The sequence below is a fragment of the Passer domesticus genome, chromosome 12 (assembly GCF_036417665.1).
Source record: "Passer domesticus isolate bPasDom1 chromosome 12, bPasDom1.hap1, whole genome shotgun sequence".
In the NCBI taxonomy this organism is placed as follows: domain Eukaryota; kingdom Metazoa; phylum Chordata; class Aves; order Passeriformes; family Passeridae; genus Passer; species Passer domesticus.
This window is the reverse complement of record NC_087485.1, coordinates 1,423,832-1,434,339: the sequence shown is the minus strand read 5'-3', so window position 1 is coordinate 1,434,339 and position 10,508 is coordinate 1,423,832. Positions and strand designations below refer to the sequence as shown.

At 64.4% G+C, this 10,508-nt stretch overlaps 1 protein-coding gene across 9 annotated transcripts in view; it reads right to left on the bottom strand.

Annotated features, from left to right (window-relative positions):
- CBFA2T3 (CBFA2/RUNX1 partner transcriptional co-repressor 3) overlaps window positions 1-10,508 on the bottom strand; it is a 29,808-nt gene that overhangs the window by 5,086 nt on the left and 14,214 nt on the right. For 6 of the 9 annotated variants that reach the window (XR_010346680.1, XR_010346681.1, XM_064386847.1 and 3 more), the window contains exons 2-11: window positions 7,016-7,149; window positions 5,410-5,487; window positions 3,897-4,138; window positions 3,469-3,558; window positions 1,918-2,099; window positions 1,556-1,812; window positions 1,382-1,467; window positions 807-1,005; window positions 597-665; window positions 252-442 (exon numbers count right to left, since the gene is read on the bottom strand). Coding sequence is in view for 7 of the 9 variants with exons in the window: in XM_064386847.1 (XP_064242917.1) it covers window positions 252-442; window positions 597-665; window positions 807-1,005; window positions 1,382-1,467; window positions 1,556-1,812; window positions 1,918-2,099; window positions 3,469-3,558; window positions 3,897-4,138; window positions 5,410-5,487; window positions 7,016-7,130 (1,509 nt within the window). In the remaining 2 variants the exon portion in view is untranslated. The remainder of the gene's footprint in view (window positions 1-251; window positions 443-596; window positions 666-806; window positions 1,006-1,381; window positions 1,468-1,555; window positions 1,813-1,917; window positions 2,100-3,468; window positions 3,559-3,896; window positions 4,139-5,409; window positions 5,488-7,015; window positions 7,150-10,508) is intronic. The other 3 variants (XM_064386848.1, XM_064386849.1, XM_064386850.1) reach the window with 3 other exon arrangements.

Genomic DNA, 10,508 nt, shown 5'->3' with positions numbered 1-10,508 from the left:
CCCAGACCATACAACCCTACCCTGGACCACGCACAACATCCCAGACCACGCACACCATCCTGGACTGCATCCAGGCCCATGCACCCTATCGCTGCCCACACCCTGCATCCCCATCTCAGTGCAGGAATTCCCCTCTCCTCCCACCCCTCGCTCCCATTCCCACCCTCGCACGCAGACGCTGCGACCTCCGTGGCAAGAGGAGCAGGTCCCACACAGCAGCACTGCCACCAAGCTGTCCCCAGGGTCCCCACCTCGCTCGAGTCCTCCTGCTGATTGATGACGGTGAGGGCATCCTCGGACGCCTGGCGCTTGGCCTCGGCCAGGGCCCGCTCCATCTTGGCGCGCTCCGTGGTGATCAGCTCGTGGGCTTTGCGCTCGGCGTCCGACACGGCCTTCTGCAGCTCGGACATGGCCTGGCGCTTCACCTCGTTCACGGCTTCTTCTGGAAGGCAGCAGCCGAGCGTGGCCGCGCTGTGCCGCTGCCCCAGCATCCCCCCTTCCCGCAAAACCACCCCAAATTCCTCTTGCAGGCATCCCAACGAGGAGAGCTGGGGCAGAGCTGTGCCCTGCCGGGGCTGTGCCCACCCCGCACTCACCAGCCTTCCTCCAGATCTCCTCGGGCATGTACCCGGAGAGCGGCCGCGGCGCGAAGTCCCGGTGAGCGTCTGCCAAGGAGAGAGATACCCTCAGGAGATGCCATCCCCTTGGAACGCCCCACCAGCAGTGCCAGACCCCCGGGAGAACGGCGCGGGCACCCGGAGCGGGCGCAGCCCCCGCACGCAGCCCGCGGCCCCGGGGGTCAGTACCTAACTGGGGAGCCTCGGCGGCGGCGGAGGAGGAGTTGTGGGGGCGTGCGGAGGGCGGGCTGCCTTTCTTCATGTCCTCGGCGTCGCTGTAGCGCCGGATCCAGTGGTTGAGCTCCTCGCGATCGGCCTCCTGGCACCGCCGCAGCACCGTCAGCGACCGCCGCGTCTTCTCCACCATGTCCATGATGCAGTTCAGCAGCTGCGGGGGCGACAGCAGGCATGGGCAGGGGGCTCTGCTGCAGGCAGCTGGGGTCTGTGGTGCCCGGTGCTGGGCAGGGGGATTTGGGCTATGCCCGGCTGTGCCAGCTCTGGGGTGCTGTGCTGGCTGGGGAAGAAGAGGATGCTTGGGGATCGAGGGACTGAGGGCAGAGTGGAAGGACACACAGATGCGTGAGGCATTGAGGGCAGAGTGGAAGGACACACACACAGAAGGGGCAGGGACTGAGGGCAGAGTGGAAGGACACACACACAGAAGGGGCAGGGACTGAGGGCAGAGTGGAAGGACACACACACAGAAGGGGCAGAGACTGAGGGCAGAGCAGAAGGACACACACACGGGACAGGGACACACGTACGTTGTTGAGGTGTTTCCACTCCTCCGCCCACTCGCGGTCCGTGAGCCGGTGGTCGATCACCTCCTCCTGCCGCGTCCCGTGCACGGCTGCAAGGCAAGAGCGGAGCAGGGTCAGCCCTGTCCCTCTGGGGGCTCCCAGCCCCGTTCCCCCCTGCGTGGGGACAGCAGGGCTCACCGGCGGGCCGCTGGCGCTCGCGGAGCTCCCGGGGGTCGGGGTGCCGGTAGCTGTCGCGGTAGTGGTGTGCCATGGCCATGTCCTCCAGGCGGTAGTGCTGGGGCAGGGGGGGGCCGGCCGGGGGGTGCCCCAGCCCGTTCGGGGGGTGGCTCAGCCCGTTGCTGGGGCTGTAGCGCTGCGCTGGGCTCATGGTGCACGGCCGCTTGCTGAGGTGCTCGGGGTGCAGGGGGTCTCGGTCCAAACCGTTCTCTTTGGTCCTGGCCGGAGCAGAGGAGGTTGGTCCCCACTGAACCCCCCGAACAACCTCCCCTTTCCAGGGCTGTGCCCCCAAAGAATCCCACACATCCCTCCCTGGCTGGCACCTGTCTGGCGTCCTCCTCTTGCCGCTCTCGCCCACCTCCAGGAGCAGCTCGGAGGAGTCGATGGGAGAGGAGGCGTTGGCGTCCAGCAGCAGCTGCTCGTGCTGGGCCAGGTACTGGGCCGGGGTCTGCTTGGCCATGCGGGCGCAGTGCAGCAGCTCCCGCTGCAGCAGCGGCAGGTTGGCCTGCGGGGAGGGGGGTGACAGTCCAGTCCAGAGCCCCACAGCCCCCCGGAGCAGCCTGGCTGTGCCCCCAGCTCGCCACGGGCAGGGGGTGCGAGGGGGTGCCTTCCCTTTGGGGTCCTGCTCCCTTTCCCCGGGGTACAGCCTTGGGATGCCAGCAGTGTTCCCAGGGGGCAGGTGGGCTTTTGGGGGATGTGTGTGACACCCCATGGGTTCAGACACAGCTTCAACAGAGCCCTCCTGCATCCAGCAGGGGCTGCAGAGCATCATCCCTGGGCCAGGTCGGCCACCTCGGCCACCCTGTCTCTAGGACTCCCTGGGGACTGCACCTGTGGGACCCCAGCCCTGTGGCACCCACAGCTGTAAGGATCAGCTGTGAGCTCCCCTCTCACCCACCCACTGTGTCCCCACGGCGCTGCAGCCCCAGGAGCAGCAGGAATGAAGCAGCAGAACCCCCTTTTGCCCGGCGCTCTGGCTGCCAGCCCTGGATTTTGCCTCAGGCAGCTGAGCCGCAGCCAAATCCCATCTGTGGGACACGTTAGAGCCCGAGCTGCAGTTGTGGTGAGCAGGGCCAGACCCTCCCTCCCCTTCCCTTCCCTGGCCGGGGGGAGCAATCCCACAAACACAGCGAGTCCCCAGTCTGGGAAGCACGCCGAGGCCGGCTGGTTGCAGTTAGGATAATTGGAAACATCTGGGCCGGGTGGTGGGAACAGCTGGGAGTGGGGTGCCAGGGCGGCCGCTGCGCTCCTGGCACCGGGACAGCGGGGATGGATCCCAGCCTGCCTGGAGCCACGGGGCCGCCAGTGCCTGCCGGGCCTGCCCTGCACCTTTCCCTGCTCCCACGGAGCCCAAAATCCCTGCCAACTGGACAGGAGGGGAGGGGGCTCTGCTGTCCCCCTCCAGCTCAGCCTGGAGCAAACCACTCCAGCAGATTCCTGGGATGAGCACGGACCTCCACGCACAGACCCTGCTCCGGGGGTGCCATGCAGAGGTGGAAAAGGGGCTATTTTTGCACTTTTTAATTATCCCTTTGCTAACAATGGGCAGGGGACACCGGGCTCAAACATCTGCTGGCAGTGCTGGTGCTGCCAGGCGTGCCAGCACCGGGCAAACCCCTCCAGAGCAGGGTGACACTGCAGAGTCAGCATGAAATTAAAAGGCAAAAAAAAGGGGGAATTTTTAATGAATCGCAAATGGCAACCAGCTGGGCTGACCCCTCGCTTTATTGCAACCAGCCCTGGCCCTGCATGACTCCACACGTGTGGGGGCACACGGGCAGACCCACAGGCAGCTGCCAGCCCCAAAGCCACCCCCAAACCCCCTGTGCTGACGTGCTGCCAGGAATCCCACCCTGCCCAGGCTGGAGACCCACCTTGAGGAAGGGGATGACGAAGGGTCGCAGCGGGAAGTTGGTGGCCTCTTGGAGCTTGGCGTGGAACTCCTCAATGGTGAGGGTGGAGTTCTGTGGGGACAGCCTAGCCTCAGCACCCCTGGTACAGCCCCCCGCACCCCCGGGGGACACCTGGCTGCTCCTCCCCCATTCCTGCTCCTCTGCCAGCCCCACAGGGAAACCACACTCAGGGGAAAACCACCCTCAAGGCTTCACTGGCGACGCCAGCAGCCAGGACCAACCCTGCACTGGCCACGCAGATCCCAGGAGGTGCTGGGAAAACAACCCCCTTTCCTCCAGGATTTACGTCAATCTAGGCCACTCTTTCCCTTTCAGCAGCACCTCCATCCCCACAAGGAAGCACAGGAGCCTCAGAAGCGGGGTCCCCGTGGCCGCGCCCACGGACGTACCACGAGCCCCAGGACGAGGGTGCGCACCCGCTCCCCGATCTCGGGGGAGATGTCGTTCCCAAACTGCTGCAGGGTGGTGAGGAAGCGCTTCAGCTTGGAGAGCTGGCGGGCACCGCAGGCCGGAGGGAGCTGGTGGGTGGACAGGGAGGCGCTGGAGGAGGTGGCTGGCCCGTTGCTGAACCCGTTGGGGGTGGACGGAGCCCCATTGATGGCGGTTGGCGAGTGGCTGCTCCCGTTCATCACTGGGCAGACAGAGAACGGGAGGTCAGAGCGGGTGGCTGTGCCCTGGCACCGTGGGGACGGGGCTGGGATGGTAGGACCAGAGTGTCCTGGTGGGTAATGGGGGGCTGACACCCCCTGGAAGGCTTCAGGATGCTGGTGAACCCCTGGGGCTGCATCCTGGACTGGTCCCGGTGCAGTGGGGGCTGTGGGGCAGGAAGGGATGCACAGCATCTCCCAGCACAGCGAGGGCCTGATCCAGCTCCTCCACAGCCAAGGGAAGGGCTCCATGCTGCCCTTGGGGGGCTGCTCAGCACTCCCAGAGAGCCCAGGAGCCATTTCCCATGGAGCCAGCCTGGCCTGCAGGACACTGCCACCTCTGTCCCCACTGCCTGCTCAGCAGGGACAGGAGCTGCCTGAACACCGCACACCAGCACACCCGGGGGGATGTTCTGGGGTACCAACCACCAGAGCAGCAGGCACCAGCCCCATGCGAGCACAGGGACCTTTCCTGGCTAGCACAGGTGACAACACGTGTCACCCCTGTCCTGATGGCGCGGATGACAACACACATCACCCACGTCCCGACATCATGGGTGACAACATGGCTCACCTGTGTCCCAATGTCACAGGTCACAACAAGTGTCACCCGTGTCCCAGTGGCGCAGGTGACAACAAGTGTCACCTGTGTCCCAGTGGCACAGGTGACAACAAGTGTCACCCATGTCCCAATGGTGCGGGTGACAACACGAGTCACCCATTCCCCAATGGCACGGGTGACAGCATGCATCACCCATGTCCCAGCCAGCACGGGTGACAAGACATCACTCATGTCCCGGTGGCACGAGTGACAACACGCATCACCCATGTCCCAGTGGTGCAAGTCACAACACACATCACCCGTGTCCCAGCCAGCACGGGTGACAACACGCGTCACCCGTGTCCCGACGGCGCGTGGCCCGTGTCCCCAGCGCGCCCACGCCTGTCCCCTGGGGCCGCACTGACCTGGGGGTGCCGCGCTCCCTGCCAGCCCTGCCTGCTCGGGGGGTCCCGCTCGCTCTCCGACCGGGCAGCGCCGCCCGCTGAAGAGGTGCCAAAAATAACCCGGCGGCCACAAGCGCCTTTATTCCCGCGACAGGTGCGCTCCTAAGTTGGACACCACACGTGTCCCCGGCCGGGATGGGGCTGGGGTCCCCGTGAGCCGGCGGGGCAGGGCGAGGGGCTGGCGGCGGGGGGCACGCGGGGTGCGCTGCGCTCGGGTCTCTCATGAGAGCGGGTGTTTCATTTTACTTACAAAGACAGACCATCGACCATTTCAAGCAACCATGAAAACGGCCGCGAGGCAGAAACGTCGGAGGGCCAGCGTCTCGATCTGCAAGCAAAATAAAACACGCTATGATGAGAGAGCAGAGGGGGCAGCTCTCGGCCCGGGGCCCTGCAGGGGATGCTCCTCACCACGGGCACGTGGGCCACGGGCAAAGCCACCAGACCCACCAGGGAGCCGGGTCCCTGTGTCCCACCGCAGCCACACAGAGGGTTCAGGGGATGGATGCTCACTGCTTGATAAAGTCCTGACAGTTTAGGGACCAAATGAGGTCCCCCAAGGCCAAGAACAACCAAAATGCTGTGATGTCCATGCCAAGCTGCCCCATGCCCCCAGCCGTGTGTCCCAAACCCTGCTCTGTGCTGAGCTGGGATGGAGAGGCTGCCTGCACCCCTGGCCCTGTATCCCAAACCCTGCTCCGTGCTGAGCTGTGGCAGAAAGGCTGCCTGCCCCCCTGGCCCTGCATCCCAAATCCTGCTCTGTGCTGAGCTGGGATGGAGAGGCTGCCTGCACCCCTGGCCCTGCATCCCAAACCCTGCTCCCTGCTGAGCTGTGGCAGAAAGGCTGCCTGCACTCCCAGCCCCGTGTCCTGAACCCCTCTCTGTGCTGAGCAGTGCTGCAGAGGCCACCTGCACCCCGGTCCCTCATGCCAGGCCCAGCCACACCTGGGCTGCCACATCAGCACAGGGCTGGGATCGACACCCAAACCCCCTCCAAGCACGGCCGAGCACGAGCTGATTTCTAGAGTCTGTCCAGAAGCGCTGCTGGGGGGCTGCAGGTGGCAGGGGATGGATCTTGGGGGTTGTTTTGGGTTTTTTTCTTCTCCACTGGGGTTTTTCTGAGCAAGAAACAGCTATGAGCAGAACCTTGCACACGTGTGTGCCCAGGAAAAGTCTCAGCAGAACTGGAGCAGCTGCTGGCAGTGGCCACTGCCACTCCTGCCAGGGGCCAGCCTTGTCCCCTGCCTGTCTGGATCCTGCACTGCATGTGCCTTGTCCATCCATGGACAGTGACACCAGCACAGTGGCAGGTCCCTGGTGCCAACCCTGCAGGTGTGCAGTGAGCCCACATGCCTCTGGTGCCACCAGAGTGCTGGGTGGCTGTCCCCAGTCCAACTAGAGACTGAAACTCCCACGTGGAGTCCCCTGATGCCACCACGCCACAGCCTGGGCAGGACAAGGAGGTCCCAGCCACTGTGGCTGGCCACGACACTGCCGTGCCACCACTGGGTGCCACATGCAGAGGGACAAGGTGTCCCCACATGGCACCCTCCGCGGGGCCATCTCCGATCCACAGGAACTCCCCCAATGCCCACCACCCTCTGCCAGCACTTGGTGACTTGGCAGGATGTCCCTGTCCCCAGAGACCTCACAGGGCACTGCTGGCCACGGGCAGTGCCACCGCAGGAACATGGCAACGTGCACCCAAGCAGAGCCTGCAGCCTGAGGCCAGGCGCTGTCACCCGTGTCACCGCCAGCACCGCGCTGCGCTCCGAGGACGCCGCTGGCCCCGAGTGCCACGCGTGAGGTGGAGCTGGGGGCAGCCCCGGGCTGGCAGCCCGTGCCCGGGTACTCACTGGTGCTGGGTGTGAAGGAGGGGTGGCGCGGGGCTCCCTGCGCGGCGGGCGGCGGGGGCATGCCGGGCGGCGTGGAGCGGGCCTGCGTCTTCACGTCGGCCGGCGAGTCGGGCATGGCGGCGGCTCCGCGTTATCTGCGGGAAGAGGGCACGGCGTGGTGAGCGGGCTGTGCCAGGCAGGGCCGCGATTCCCTGGCACACGGGGGCCAGGGGAAGAGGGGGCGCTTGGGGAGGTCGGGCTGGGCTGGGCATCGCCGGTGCTGCTGTGGAACTCGGGTGACGGGGCAGTGCCCGGTGTCCTGTGTGCCACAGGGCGGTGGGGAGGGTGATGGCCCTGCTGTTCATCTGCACAGCGGTGGGGACAGTGCCCTGTGTGGGGACACAGTGCTGGCACCGCGCTGCCCCTGCAGTGCCAGCCTGTGTCACGTCACTGCGGTCACAGCGCAGCACCCTCCTGACACATCCTGGGAACTCCAGCACCACCCAGGGCTGGCACGGCCCCTGGCAGAGCCTGTGGGATCATTACAGCCAGCGTGGAGTGGCAGTGACAAGAGCAGACCCACACAGCAGTGACTGTCCTGCCAGACCTGGTGGCCCTGCAGGGCAGGTCCTGCAGTCCAGGGACCGTGGAGCTCCGGCCACCACCATCACCCCAGCACCGCCACCTCCCCCCTGTGCTGCCACCCCCAAAAAACTGCCAGCAGTGCATTCCTGCACCATCCCCTGCAGACCCGGCCCCACGGCTGCCACGCTGGCCCTGACGGGTGGCCACAAGTGCTGGCAGCTGTGGGGATCTGTCACCGTGCCCGCGCTGCCGCCGGCTCCGGTCAGAGATGGCAGTGCCACCACGGCCATGGGGTGCCCCCGTGCCCAGCACGGTCCCCACCCGGCCTGGCTGATAATCACTAATCCAATATTCATCCTTAATCCGGGGCAGCTGTGGGGACGTTAATTGAACCTGGCCAGGCACATTGGCAGGGCTGAGTAAGAGCAGGGCCTGATCCCCACGGAGATGCCATCGGGGTTGTGCCACAGCTGGTGGCACACGGAGCACCAGGAGATGGTGGCAGGGGCCAAAATCTCAGCTGGGCACCCACAGCATCCTTCTGGAAGGTTCCAGCACCGTGGCTGTCCCTCTCTGTCCACAGCCCACTGGAATGCTGCAGTACCTGGATGTGCATGCTGCAGTTCCCTGTTCCCCACTCCCTTCTCCCTGCCCAGCCACAGGAGAAACCCCAAGAACACACAGCTTCCCTCCCCCCAAAACCTCAGCTTCCTTACAGGGCCTGCCAGAAGAAATGGTTTGTTTTGAAAAACTTTTCCTTTTCATGGAAATGTCCATCTCTGGGCAAAACTTCTCCAGCCTTCCCGGCTTCCCCCGTCACTCAGGGGAGCAGGATCCTGCTCTGAGCAGAGGATGAGCCCTGAGTGTGCACAGGGTGTGACCCTGTGAGGGGTCACAGCAGCAGCACCTGCATCCCACACAACCCTTGCCTGTATTCCTGTCCCTGTCACACCCCTGGCACCACCCCTGTCACATCCCTGGCACCATCCCTGTCACACCCCTGGCACCATCCCTGTCACACCCCTGGCACCACCCCTGTCCCTGTCACACCCCTGGCACCACCCCTGTCCCTGTCACACCCCTGGCACCATCCTTGCCTGCCTCCCTGGAGTGGTCCCTGCCTGCATCCCCACCCCAGCCCCGGTCCCCCTCGCTGCCCTGACGCCGTGCACATTCCCACACCAAGGAGAAAACATGGATACGTTCATCCTGGCACTGACATGGCTTTTCCACAGCTTCCCAGCAGCAGGAAAGTTTCCATCAAGCTGAGCAAGCACTCAGGGAAATGGGGCCTGGTTCTGGTTTTTCTTGTGTTTTCTTTTTTGCCTTTAAGTTTTACATTTTCCCCGAGGTGTTTGCAGCCCAAACACAGCCAGGCAGGCACAGGAATGGTCCCAAATCCAAAGGGAAACAGAGCTTGGAATGCCCAGAGAACCCAACCAGAGCTGTGCCACCAACCCAGGTCCTCTGCAGGGTGGGATGAGCTCCAGGAGAGCAAAGGAGGTTTTGGGGAGCAGAGAGCAGCCTCCCCTCAGCACCTTCAAACAGCAACTCCCCAGCACAACTCCAACTCCACTGGAATTATTTTTCCCTCTATTTTTTTCTCTCTTTGGGGTAATTTGTCCCAGCCGCTCGGGGCCGTGTCTGTTTTCCTCCATCTGGTTTCCATTAGGTCTGTGCAGCCCAGATGAATAAGTAATAATATAAAAATAAAAGGATTAGTATTTTCTCCTGGGCTGGCGGGAGCGGCTGCTCCCCACCCTGCCCCCCGGGGCCAGCCGGACCCCCGCACACCCCTGTGTGACCCCGACCCCCCATTTGTCACACGGCAGGGTTTAACCCCCCGGGCAGGGTCCCTGCTGGGTGGCACTGCCACACGGCCAAGCGTCCCAGCGGGCACACACATCCTGGAGCCGGAGGGGCAGCAGCAGTGCCCGAGGGATGGGGCTGGCAGCCCCCCCAGCCTGGCTTTGCTGCTTCCCACAGCCCCAGGGAGCCCCTCCAGCCCCACGAGCCCGGGTTCTGCCTCCTCCCCGGGAACCAGCGGGATGTGCCAGCTCCGGGATGAGTGCAGCGCCCGGGCCGGCTGCCCTGCTCTCCTTTCCCCAGGGATGGGATGGAGCAGGCTCGGAGCTGCCCTGGATGTGGCCACTGCAAAGCTCCGGCTCCCTGCAGGCAAAGCTTCCCGGGAGAAGAAGGGGTTAAAGGGAATTCAGCGCCCAGCATCCTTCATGCTCTCCAAATGGCCACAAATGAAATCCAGATGCTGGAGGCGACGTCTCCCCAAGCCAGGCTGCCTCCGAAACAAAGGCAGGGAAGCATTCCTGCTCCTCAGCTGCCGCAGCCAGCGGGGCCAAGAACAACTCCCCGATAAGATGGCAGGGCCGGAGCTGTCCCAGCTGGAGCAGGTTTGGGAGCGTGCAGTGCCTGAGGCCGGGCAGCAGCGCCAGCCACGTGCACCAGCCCGGCAGAGCTGGTGGGACCTCATGGCACCATCAGCTCCCTCCTCCCTGAGCCCATCCTGGTCCTCTCTTTGGGATCAGCTCCCTCCTCCCTGCACCTATCCTGATCTCTCTTTGGGATCAGCTCCCTCCTCCCTGAGCCCATCCTGGCCCCTCTTTGGGATCAGTTCCTTCCTCCCCTGCACCCATCCTGATCCCTCTTTGGGATCAGCTCCCTCCTCCTGTACCCATCCTGACCCCTCTTTGGGATCAGATCCCTCCTCCCTTCACCAATCCTGATCCCCTCTTTGGGATCAGCTCCTTCCTCCCCTGAACCCATCCTGATCCCTCTTTGGGATCAGCTCCCTCCTCCCTGCACCTATCCTGATCTCTCTTTGGGATCAGCTCCCTCCTCCCCTGAACCCATCCTGGCCCCTCTTTGGGATCAGCTCCCTCCTCCCTGCACCCCCTCCCTGGGGCCATGGTGA